This window comes from Monopterus albus, unplaced genomic scaffold (assembly GCF_001952655.1).
Source record: "Monopterus albus unplaced genomic scaffold, M_albus_1.0 scaffold253.1, whole genome shotgun sequence".
Taxonomy (NCBI): Eukaryota; Metazoa; Chordata; class Actinopteri; order Synbranchiformes; family Synbranchidae; genus Monopterus; species Monopterus albus.
This window is the reverse complement of record NW_018128133.1, coordinates 6,880-18,497: the sequence shown is the minus strand read 5'-3', so window position 1 is coordinate 18,497 and position 11,618 is coordinate 6,880. Positions and strand designations below refer to the sequence as shown.

The following is an 11,618-nucleotide window of genomic DNA, read 5'->3' as shown; positions in this document are numbered from 1 at the left end:
AACGCTCCCCCTGTGCTGCACCCTTGCTTCAGCCTGGCCAGCTCTGCTTCTTGTGATGCCTTCACAGAGCAGCAGACTAGTTTCATGGAACCAGGTCCCTGCAGCACACAGGCCAGAAGCAGCCTGGGTAAGAACAAGCTCAGAGACGTTAATAGGGGAAAATCTGTTGGAAGTCGAGACGTAACAGTACAAGGAAGAGATCAATAATGGGCTGTGTCAAAGAGAATAGCATTGCTAATTGTAGAGTTGCAGGTCAGTTCACCTTAACACACATTTCTCCCATGTTGGTTTCATATTCAAAGGTATTATGTGATTTCAAAACTAATTTAATTCAGCCGTACCCCATGTTATGGTAAAGGGGACAGTAGACAGAGAGAACTCGTTGAAAACTGCTGTATCTGTCTCTTGCATGGTCTTATACATTCAGCATTTTGCCACTACTGATCTGCTGCTCAAAACAGCAAATGTTTTGCTCTGCTACTGGGCAGATATGATATTATGGCCACCAAAAGCATGCATATCACAGATTGTGCACTTACATGCTTAAATGACACAGTTTTTTTTAATCTCGTCAGTTAACCTGGTGTTACTTTTTAACATTACTGATAAGTACATTAAACTTGTGGTCACTGACCTGACTCTCATGTCTTAGAATAGATTAGTATGAGTTTATTGGTAGGTGAAATCCTTCAACATATAAAAACTAAATGTAAACGTTATACTGTACATAAGATGGAGAGGCTTTTCTTTGTACTAATGAAGGAGAGCATAAACTGAAGTAAAGAAATAATACTGAAAATTATTTATCTGATAAAGGACATGAAATGAAGAATTCAAATTGCTGCTGTGGGCTTGCTTTTGTTTTCTGTTTTTTCCTCAACCACCAGAACGGACACAAATGTTTGTCACCAGCCGGTTGCTAGAAATGGGATTCTCGATGAGACATATCTATTGGGCCATGGAGGCAGCAGGTACTGTTTTGTGGAATGTCTGATGCTGCTTAATTTTTGCTTAATGTGCTTTCTGTTTTAAACATCTGTCTGTCCACTGTGTGCAGCTGCCTTATTATTTGGATTAAGAAAATGATAATTTATGTAGGGGGGGGCATTTCTGAAGTAGTTTTAGGATTAACATGATACTGTTACTTACAATGGCCATAACTGAGACTCCTCAAATGTATAATACATTGCAGTACATGCAGTTTTTTTTTTTTAATGTTAAAAAAAGCACCAAACATCAAATAACTGTACATTTCTACATATTATTATTGGTATTATTAGGTTTAGTTGGGTGTTTCAGAAAACATGATTTAGTTGTTTTTCTGCTTTAAACTATGTAACTAACTGTGCTGTTCAGGGAAGCTTCTTTTACAACGTGGTAAAAATGAATCAATTCATAATTTTGCTCAATATGGCACAGATCATATATATGTATTAAGAAACAGGTACAAGTGTATGAATATTTTCACATTTACACATTGCACTAATACACTGTCACTTTTTTTTTTAAATCACTTAAACTCTCTTCATTATGCATATTTTAGGCATTCCCTCAATACTTCACACTCCCCGTTATCACATGCACACACACTGTATCATCAGAGCAGATGCGCCAGCCTGACCTTAAGTAGTACTCAGACGCAGGATCATCTGATGGTGATGTCCGACATGGTTTTTCAACAAACATTCCATGATCCATCTTTTGTTTTTGAACTCTGACAGTTCAACTTCCCTGTGGTCCCTCCCAGATGTAGCAGGTGACCTGGACTCTCAGACCATTGAGGTGTTGGCCAGCTGGATGCTAGAACACCCCCTGACTGAGGAGCAGCAGGCGGCCGAGTCACCTAGACCAGAGGGTGCCCCTGACACGCCATCCCCAGATGGGCCAGAGACAGTGCAATGTCCAGAGCGCCCCACCAGTCAACCCACTGAAAGGTCTGGGATTTCAGTAACATACTGACATTTTGCCTTTGGTACTGGCATTACAGTATTATTGTTGTAATTACAATCAGTTCATTGATGGACTGCTGGGTTTTTGTTTACAGCCTGTTGCCAGTCCTCGACTGGATAGAGCGGGAGAACTTCTTGGATGTCCACCTGACCAGGAACAGACCACCACCTGCACGGCGGAGACGCTCTGGCCCGACTCAGAGGACGTCCTTCCGAAGGGCAGGTCAGAGTAACAGCTTTGATTCAAAGAAATTACATGCACCTCAATGCTGTGTTGTGATGGCAGACCTGAAACATTGTAAAAGGATTAAAAAAAATGTATGTATGCATTAATTACCTGGTTAAAATATTGTGACCAACCTGTGCTGTGACTCTCAGTAACAGGCTTTATGAAACCTTTTTTTTTTTGTTTACTGTTTTTTTTTTTTTTTTTCCTGTTTTCATTTGAAATGATCTTTTCAGACTTGCCGTCACCCAACCCCCTCCCACAGCTGTATCAGCAGCACACAGCGGTCAGTGATTGGCCAGAGCAGGTGGAGTTTCATCCCTACTCTGCTGAGGAGTCAGAGCTGGGTTACATGGATGATCCATACCATGAGGAAACTTACGAGGACCTCCTCACTCCCTCATTCTTCAACTTGGAGACAGACATGCTCCAGATAGTGGAGGTAACACACAAATTATCATTACTAAGGCCGAGTGACATGGACAAATCAAAAACTTCATCTTGTTTAATTTAATAAATATGTAGTGATTCTCATGTAAAATGAGAAATGCTGTAGTCAAAAGCTCAGATTAACTTGTGACAATTATCACTTCATAGCAGATAAAATAATACATGACAAAAATGAAGCTTCATGATCACATTTGTTCAATCTTACTACCCTTCTTTTAGGGTGGAGAAGACCACAGTCAGATGGTGAAGTGCGAGCTGTGCAACACCCTTACCCTGCAGTTTAACAATCACATAAAGCGGCGTCACCCAGGTTGTGGGCAGAGTGCTGCACGAAAGGGTTACGACAGCACCGGAGCCTATGTGGACGTCTGGTTCAGAGGGGAGTGTGGCTCTAACTTTCCCTTCTACCTCCTCTGCAGCTCCTGCAGGGAAAAGTATTTGGCTGCAAACCTGAGTGATGCAAATTCTAAATATGAAAGGTAAAGTATATAATAATAAGGATAATCACCTTTATTTGGCCAAGCATGTTACACACACAAGGATTTTGTTTCCAGTACAGAACCGAGGCAGCCATCTGCGGCATCAACTCACACCGTTGGCTCTAACCATATATTTATACATGTGAAATTATAAGTACAGGAAATGATGAATGGATGCATATAACTAAGCATAGAAACCAATAATACAGCCTCTAGGTTAGGCTGTTTCCAGTTCATGCTTTTATAAAAACTTGTAGCTGTTACAGTATCCAATATAGTCTATTATTCATCATTGCCTTTTGCTTTTAGAATTAAAGGTCTAACGTCTGATTTGATTGGCCAACTGGACAGCACATCCGATGGTAAGGAAGGTTATTTGCACTCAGATTAATAGAGTAATTTTGTATTTAATAAATGCCTTTTTATAATATTAATGGTACTTCTGTTTGCTCAGACGATTGGGAAATCGGCTACCAAGATGAGTGCAACACAGACAAGCTGACAGGACTGGATGACTTTGGGCTCTTGCTGAGACCACTGGGACTGACTGAAAAGAAGCTGGTACCCGACCCCATTGCGTTTATTGAACCAGATCCACTCGGAGCCCTGGTTTACAGCTCTGCTGACTATACGAGAGGTGTAACTCCCAAAGGTACTGGGTGTTTATTATAGTTATGGTTTAAATTAAAAGTCCAGCACTAATTGGTTCAAAAAGTGCCTCAAAATGTATTTTTCACAATAGTATCAGTAGTTAAAGCATAATTTGAGAAGATGTAAGAATCAGTTATAATGGCTCTCAGTGTGCATTGTAAGGCAACAGGAAATAAAAATAATCACCAGTACAAAGTATATCCTTTGTCATGAAAGTACCCTGTGTAGAACTGAAAGAAAAACCACCACTGGTTTATACAAACTTGTACATTAAGGAGCAGATATAGTACTGTATATATCCTGAATAAAGGACAGGGCAGGGGCTCTACACTGACTGTAGGACAGTGTGCCACCAAACCAACCGTCCATTGGTGGGCATATACCAACAGAACGGAGGCCACTTTTACTCAGTGTTAAAAGTTCCTCTTACAATGGATGTTTCTTTCACTTTATGTGGTGAAAGATTTAGCCAGCTTGTTGTAACATACACCCACATTCCCTCTGTGCTTCTTGGCAGCCTCTGCAAACCACCCACAGGCAAAATTACTGTAGCATAGTGAGTAATCACACATTTATCAAAACTGGGCATCTCAAGTGCACATACTTCAATCATCCAGTGCTTATTTTCCCACACAAGAATGATGGCTGCCCTGATCTTCATGTACTGTCAGAGTGCTTTAAAATGTGTGTGCTGCCAGGTATATCAGGGATTTGTTCTATAATTAACAGAATGCCATTATATATGTGTCTTTTTTTCCATCACCAGGGAATGCTGCTGTTGAGCAGAAGGCCTCTCTTAGTCTTGGACAGCAGGCCGTATCTCTGAGGGACTCTCATGATAGGTTGAAAGCTTTAAGAAGAGTCACCTCCACAGCCCAGATTCTGCTAGCATACAACATGGTGATGAGAGCACTGTCTCAGACTGCCTCTAGGTATGCTAGACCAGAATATAGCCTTTCAGATACATGTTTTTCATTCATTCATTGTATTTTCAATAGTCCTCTTTTGCCTTCATGTCTAGCGCGTCAGTGTGCAGCCAGTCTAATGGACTCGAGTCCTTGGGACTGGCAGATATTCGCATTCTGGTGCGTTTGATGACTCTAGCAGCAGGGGGCAGAGCTCACACCTGCATGGACAGAGAGCCAGGTGTGAAGGGGCTGGTGACAGAACGCAACACCTCCACCTGTCTCGGCTACCTTACCTCAGCCATTGGCAGCGTGGTATCCCATAGTCCTACTGCTTACAGACAACTAGTGGAGATTTGTACTCAGGTCAGTTTTCTTACTGTAAATGCAAATTATCAGGGCCATACCATATAATAAACCATTTATAATTATATCATGTCTGTATCACAGAGTGACATATATAGTACCTTTAATATTAACTGTCCATTTTTAAAAATTACATTAGTAAAATAGTTTTTTGCTGTTGACTTTTTACATATTTGTGTAAATCTTTAGACTGTTATTTGTGTTTATACCCTTTCTAAACTGTAAGGAGAGAAAATTAAGATTGTTAAATAGCTACAATGTGCTTTAAAAATGACAAAATCAACAGATTTATACTGCAATAATATATAAAAACATGCATTAAAATAAAGGACAATTTATTAGATGAATTAAAAGGACAAATGGATTATAACCAGAAAATTATAAATAATGTACTCTTTCAGGGATTATTTAATTATGAACAAATGTAATGCATAGAAATAAATATGAATATCCTTTTCATATTCGTAGGACTTAATGGCAGCAGCTAGAGGGGTGAACACTAGGGCCATCAGTGACCCACAGCAGAGAAGTTGTCTGAATTCCAGTCTACCAGCTGCAGCCCAGAGCTCCCAGCAGCAGAGGGACTACAGTGACCAGACTCCCCCAACATTCCTGGTCACACAACGCCTGGTGTCCCTCCTCACTGAAAAGGGTGTTCACAGTTACAGCCCTGATAGGACTGAACATGAGGCCACTGGTGAGAGAGTATTATACGTATTAAAGTGTTTGAAAACTTGTGATTTTGTTATTCAGTAGTTCTCTCCTGCATGTTTAACCTAGATGCAGGAAATCCAGGGGTGTCTTCTTTGTCTTTGCCTCCATCCTCTTTACCGCACCTGGGTGCCAGAGTAGGCCCTCTGGAGCTGGCTGATGCATTGGCAGCATGTGTCCTCTCTGCAAGGCTGACCAGTAAACACCGCCAGTGGGCAGCACAGCAGCTGGTGTATGCCTTGGCTGCCACAGGAAGGGACAGTCCTAATCGTCCCCAAACTTACAGCGACCGGGCAGGTGACTTACGTAAATGTCCTTTGAAAAGACTGGAAGGACATTACAACAAGGTGAGAGAGACAAATTGTTTAAAATAACAGCTGCATTTGTTTTTGTTTAGCTTTTCACTAACCTTTTATACACCAGTTTTTCCTTTGTTCTCACAGCAGGATGAGATGTTTTTCAGGAAAAGTTCATTTTAGAATCTCAGATTTAATAAGGCCAAGGCATTCCCTTGTCCACATAAACAATGTTAATTTCTCTTCCAAAAAAGGGACCTAGTAATTTGTACAGGAAAGAATTTAAAATTCATTTCTGTGTGCAGCAGCAAGGAGATGGAAATGAGAAACAATGCCTATAAACCATCGACTAGAAGAGAAATCTTAATGGAGCTTATAAGAAAAAAGTCCAAACACATAAACATCATGGGAATCATGAGAAGTGAGGTTAAAATAAAGTGTATGCTATTTCTGTTGTGTTCAGGTGGTCAGCTGTTCCTGGAGCAGTGAGCAGAGTTTGCTGGCTACGTGCTCTCAGGACAAGGTGGTGCAACTGTGGAGCATCAGCCAGAATACAGTGGAGTTACAGACCACCTTCTCCTGTATTACCAGGTTAGCGCTGCTTGATTCAGCACAGTTTTAATGCTCATTATCAAAACATATCTATTCACCTATCAAAGCTTTCATTGTCTTGATAGGTAAATATGAGAAAACCCTAATATACCTGAAGTAACAAACCTAGAGGTTTCTTAAACTCTCACAGATGAGTTGCTATCAAAGAAATGGGATTGTACAGTAAACTCAAATTTTATGACTCTCTCCAGTAAGACGGACAGATCAATCAGTGAGAAGACCAGTAGATGTCATCAAATGTCGCCTGTATGCTGGAGTACAGGAGGAAACTTCTTGGCTGCACCTGAGAACAAACACATAAACATCATGAACATCAAGGGTAAGTCAGTTTTTAAAAAATGTGGATTATATATTATTATAAAAAGGTAAAATATTCCACACAGGGTTGCCACCAGTTAATAGTTTAATGTTAAAATAAATATAATTCACCTCAATTAAATTAGTTTAATATAACCCAGTTTAAATAATTTATTTTAATTTTTTGTTGAATTCAACTTAATGTAATTAAGTTTAAGTCAGTCTACAGTCTGGTTAATATTATAAATGCTTATACACTTCAGAATTTGGATTATCAACTCAGGATGTATAATAATAAACCCCCATTATTTTTATTCTCTGATCAATGCAGTAACTATAAAAGTTTGTTATATGAACAATTTGTTTGAGCGTCATTTAAAAGCACTGTTCAAATTTTATTGCTACCATTTTGACAGCTTTGTTAAAGATAACCTCCAAACAAGTTTTAATACAAATACTCCAATTACAATAATAATGTTTTTTTCCACATCCTTCAACGTTGTCCTCATAGTGACGTGCCTCAAACAAACATTGTTTCTTCAGCAGATGAATGTGAAAGGTAAAAACTGGTATCAACATAATTTTGCAGAGTGAAGATCAAATAGCCAAATGAATAAACATTTGGCGAATCCCAGCTTTAAGATGCATAGTTATTAGAACAATTCTAATTCTATTAACTATTTTGTCACTTAACAGGATCTCACTGTCACGTGGAGGCTCAAGTGTCTCGGGTCACAGCTCTTTGCTGGGCTCAGACCTTCAGTTTGTGGGCTCTTGACCATGTGATGGCCTCTGAAAACCGATCTGCTGAAAGCCTGTTGGTGGGGCGGCTGGACGGCTCCCTCTGCTGGCTGCAAGTCACACTGCAGGAAATAGAGCTGCATGTACAGAGCACTGAACTCAGCCACTGCCACAGGAAAGAGGGTGAGGAGGCCCCTATACACACAGTCACCTATGGTAATAGAATGATGTTTCATGAAAATGGTCACATCACACTCAAATTTTAATGTAAATATAAGGGGAATAATTTCATTAAGACAAACAGGTATAGAGAAGAATTGAAATTATTAACATATTCTTAATTGTTTACTAAATTTTTCACCTGTGAATATCCATAATGTAAATGGTATAAATGATATAAATTGTTTGTATTACAAAATATTGAAATATATATTGTAAAAAGTTATTATTTCTTGTTCAAGCACAGTAATTTCTTTATTTATTCTTTTTTACACAGCTGGATCAGCTGTAATCCCTGCTTCTAGTGTTTTTGTAAAGATAAAGTAACCAGCTGCTGGCTATTGCTTTAATGTACAACCATGAGAGTGGCATGGAATCCAAAAATGTCAAGCTATTCATTTAAAAGACTCATCTTATCCTTTTGATGTCCTCTAGCCCCCAGGTGTGTTGCCTGGCACAGTGAGGACAAACCGTTTGCAGTGGGCTATCCCAGTGGAAAGATCCTTTTGGCCACAACTGAGATGTATGAGAATGAGCAGCCTGTAGTGCTGTCTGTCTTCCAGGTCTGTTGGTAAAATGTACTCTACACACATTTTTAATACAGTGTGTAAATATGTGCTCCACACTAAACTCATTCTACACACATTATCTGCATGTTGTGACACTGAATTCTGCTTTAATTATCAACTCAACCCTGCTCTTCTCTTCTTTCTACAGGACAGTATAAGTTCCCTAAAATGGGACCCCACTGGACACTTGCTTCTCTGTTTGGGCAGGTCAGAGGTAGTGAAGATACTGGGGCGCTGTGGCACCAACTGGGTGACCCTGCACTCCCTCATTCACACCAGCAATGTTAACATCACTGAATGGTGCCCACTCGCTGGCAAAGCACCTGATCCCCGGCTCATGATGGCTGCGTGAGTTCACTTAATTCAATCTTCTTTCTATGAATATTTTGCTTCTTTTTCTTAAAATACCCACAAATTTACTAACAAAATCTGAAATTATAGTGAAAGACAAAATTAATTTCACATGTTCCTTTCTTGATCTTTGTTGTAGATACTTGAATCTATTTTTTATATTTCCATGTTTATGTAGAGGTTGCCAGAATGGTTCTGTGTATGTCTGGACACTGCCACAAGGGGGTGCAGCTGTGTCTTTACCCAACTTAATGAACAACTCTCCCAGCCAAGATATAAACAATGTCAAGGTCAGTCTGGATCTGCTGTTGGGGGTCCTTTTGCATCCTTGGCTCTACTGCCATATTATGGAATGATGGTTCTATATCATCTTGCATTAAATAGACTTAAAATGAATCTGGTTAAATTAAATACATTCTTTAAATTTGAGTTCACTTAAATTAATGAAATTAAGTTAACTGAGTTAATTTGAATTAAATACATTCAAAATATTACACTGTTAAACTAAAGTTAGTAACTGAATTGAATCAAATTGAATCAAACTGAAACTGAAGTGAGTTTAAATTATGTTGCGTTAAATCAGCCTAATAGAAATGAGTCAAATCAATGAAATAGAATTGTTGAATTAAATTTGTTACATAAAACTAATTAAATCCAGTTACATTAAGCTGAATAAAATTAAACTGAAATTAAATTAAGAAATAAAATCAAGTTGAATTAACCTAAAATATTCAGTGAAATTAATAATTAAAAATAAAAACTAGCTAACAAAATGAAATCAAATTGAGAATTTTGAAGTAAATCAAATTGGGTTGAAACTGATCAAATTGAGTTAAACTGAGCTGAAATGAAAACGATTTGATTTTTGCTGTCCTCTGCTTTAAACTCATGGACTCACTTGTTTCTTTGTCATTTTTCAGGAGGACAGTGCACAGTGTGTGTTTGTCCTTCATGGCCACATTACAGCAGTGAAGTCCCTTTCATTTTGTTCCAGTGGACTGGCTCTAGTTTCCGGAGGGATAGGTGGACTGCTCAACATCTGGTCCTTACAGGTCAGAAACCTGTATTTACTGCTCCTGCCAGTTCCTGACTCAAAGTCAGTGTAAAGATCACTGACTTCCTATTTCATAATTTGTATTTTATAATTTTGAATCCTCCTGCCTCTCTGTGCTTCTTGAAGGATGGTTCAGTCTTGCAGACTGTTACTGGTTTGGGTTCAGTCATCAGTACTACCTGGATACCAAACTTGGGTGTAGCTGCCTGCTTTGGAAGGTCGAAGGTAATTTGGATTACCTCTAACGTAAATTTCCGTCAACCTGAAAGGAGTAGTTCAACATATTTGTTTTCTTGCAAGGAGTTAAATGAGAGGAGTGTTGCAGTTAAAGAGGAAGATACAGCTAGAAGCTAGCCATCTTGCTGAACAGAAATACTGGAATAAATTTGAAACTGCTAGCCACAACTTTTTTACATTTTTACACATCAGGCTTTGTGTGACTATAACATGCTACATAGTAAACTATATAATGTGTCTATTGTTCAGCTTTAGAGGTGCTAGTAGACAGACTCTGTTTCCAGTCTGCTAAGCTAAGCATCTCCTAGCTCTAACCTTATATTTGGCGCACAGGCCTGAGAGTGTAATCTTCTCATCTAACTCTTGACAAGGAAACAAATAGGCATATGGAACTACACCTTTGAGGTAGTCAGAACATCACAGCGCTTCTCTTCACATTATTCTATACTAATGCCTACTGTATTTCTTTAACTTCAGATTTTACTTGATAGTGAATAGCTATTAGAGCTGAGACCGTGCTATAAAAAAAATAGCATGCCCAAATGTTTGCAGATACCACATTTTCTCTTCTTGAGTCTTTACAATTTTCATTTTTTTATTTCCTAGGATGTTTTGGTGATCTGCTGCACCCCTGACTGGATCAGTCAAAATCATGTTCTTCCTACCTGTCGTATGGTTCTCAGAAGCCAGAACATCCTGGGTCTAAATTCAGCAAAATGTTTGACTGTCTTCTTGGAGAGGTTGCCCTTGCTGTTGCAGGAGCAGTACAACTATGAACGGGTCATTTTTGATTTTTGTTTCTGTATCCTTATTGGAAACATTTAACTGTTTTAGTTATGAATGTTTGTCCCTGTGACCTTCAGCTGACTTGTGATTTTGAATATCTTCTCTCAATGCAGGCCCATGTGGCAGCTGGGGACCAACTAATCCACAGTGCCTTCCTCCAGAGTCTGGCCTCCTTGACTGTTGGGTTGTCCCTAGACAAACACCTGTGCTCTTTTCCACACCCACCACACCATGCCAGTCCCGATGCCCACTCCTGCCCATCGGAGTGGAGCTGGCTTGCCACCTATGCCACTACTGTCCGGAGTGCTGAGGCTATTGCCAGTGGTACTACCTTCCCAGAATCCTTCATTGTTTTAGAGTTTCAGGAGGTAGATAACACTGACATCATCAATGCACTGGTAAGTACCAATAATCACCCTTGTGCAGATGTTTATTTACAGAATGACTTGATTTGTTTGAGGAATATGAATTGACTCACATATATAGAAGTTTTCCAAACGTAGGCATCTATTGAGACACTTCTCTGTTTTCTAGGACAATAGCAAGTGGAGCTTCAGGATGGATGAACAGCTGATGTCATGGGCAACCACCAGACCAGAGGTAACAGCTTGGAAAGATCATTTACATTTCACTCTTTAATTTACCTTCTGCACAATGAGATTTGAGTTAGAGTTGAGTGTCATGTCCCATGTTTTTTAGGACTGGCAAGAAGGGGGAAA

At 39.3% G+C, this 11,618-nt stretch overlaps 1 protein-coding gene across 1 annotated transcript in view; it reads left to right on the top strand.

The window, feature by feature from the left end:
• The window catches only part of LOC109972296 (probable E3 ubiquitin-protein ligase HERC1), a 46,519-nt gene that overhangs the window by 28,028 nt on the left and 6,873 nt on the right, over positions 1–11,618 (top strand). Inside the window, 24 exon segments of the mRNA XM_020621037.1 lie at positions 6–127; positions 888–971; positions 1,748–1,934; positions 2,045–2,172; positions 2,412–2,617; positions 2,845–3,104; positions 3,414–3,466; positions 3,559–3,756; positions 4,522–4,687; positions 4,777–5,026; positions 5,495–5,723; positions 5,807–6,084; positions 6,497–6,624; positions 6,837–6,964; positions 7,639–7,866; positions 8,338–8,465; positions 8,620–8,819; positions 9,001–9,112; positions 9,743–9,874; positions 10,003–10,101; positions 10,720–10,893; positions 11,013–11,297; positions 11,434–11,499; positions 11,599–11,613. Of these exon segments, the coding sequence (XP_020476693.1) occupies positions 6–127; positions 888–971; positions 1,748–1,934; positions 2,045–2,172; positions 2,412–2,617; positions 2,845–3,104; positions 3,414–3,466; positions 3,559–3,756; positions 4,522–4,687; positions 4,777–5,026; positions 5,495–5,723; positions 5,807–6,084; positions 6,497–6,624; positions 6,837–6,964; positions 7,639–7,866; positions 8,338–8,465; positions 8,620–8,819; positions 9,001–9,112; positions 9,743–9,874; positions 10,003–10,101; positions 10,720–10,893; positions 11,013–11,297; positions 11,434–11,499; positions 11,599–11,613 (3,856 nt within the window).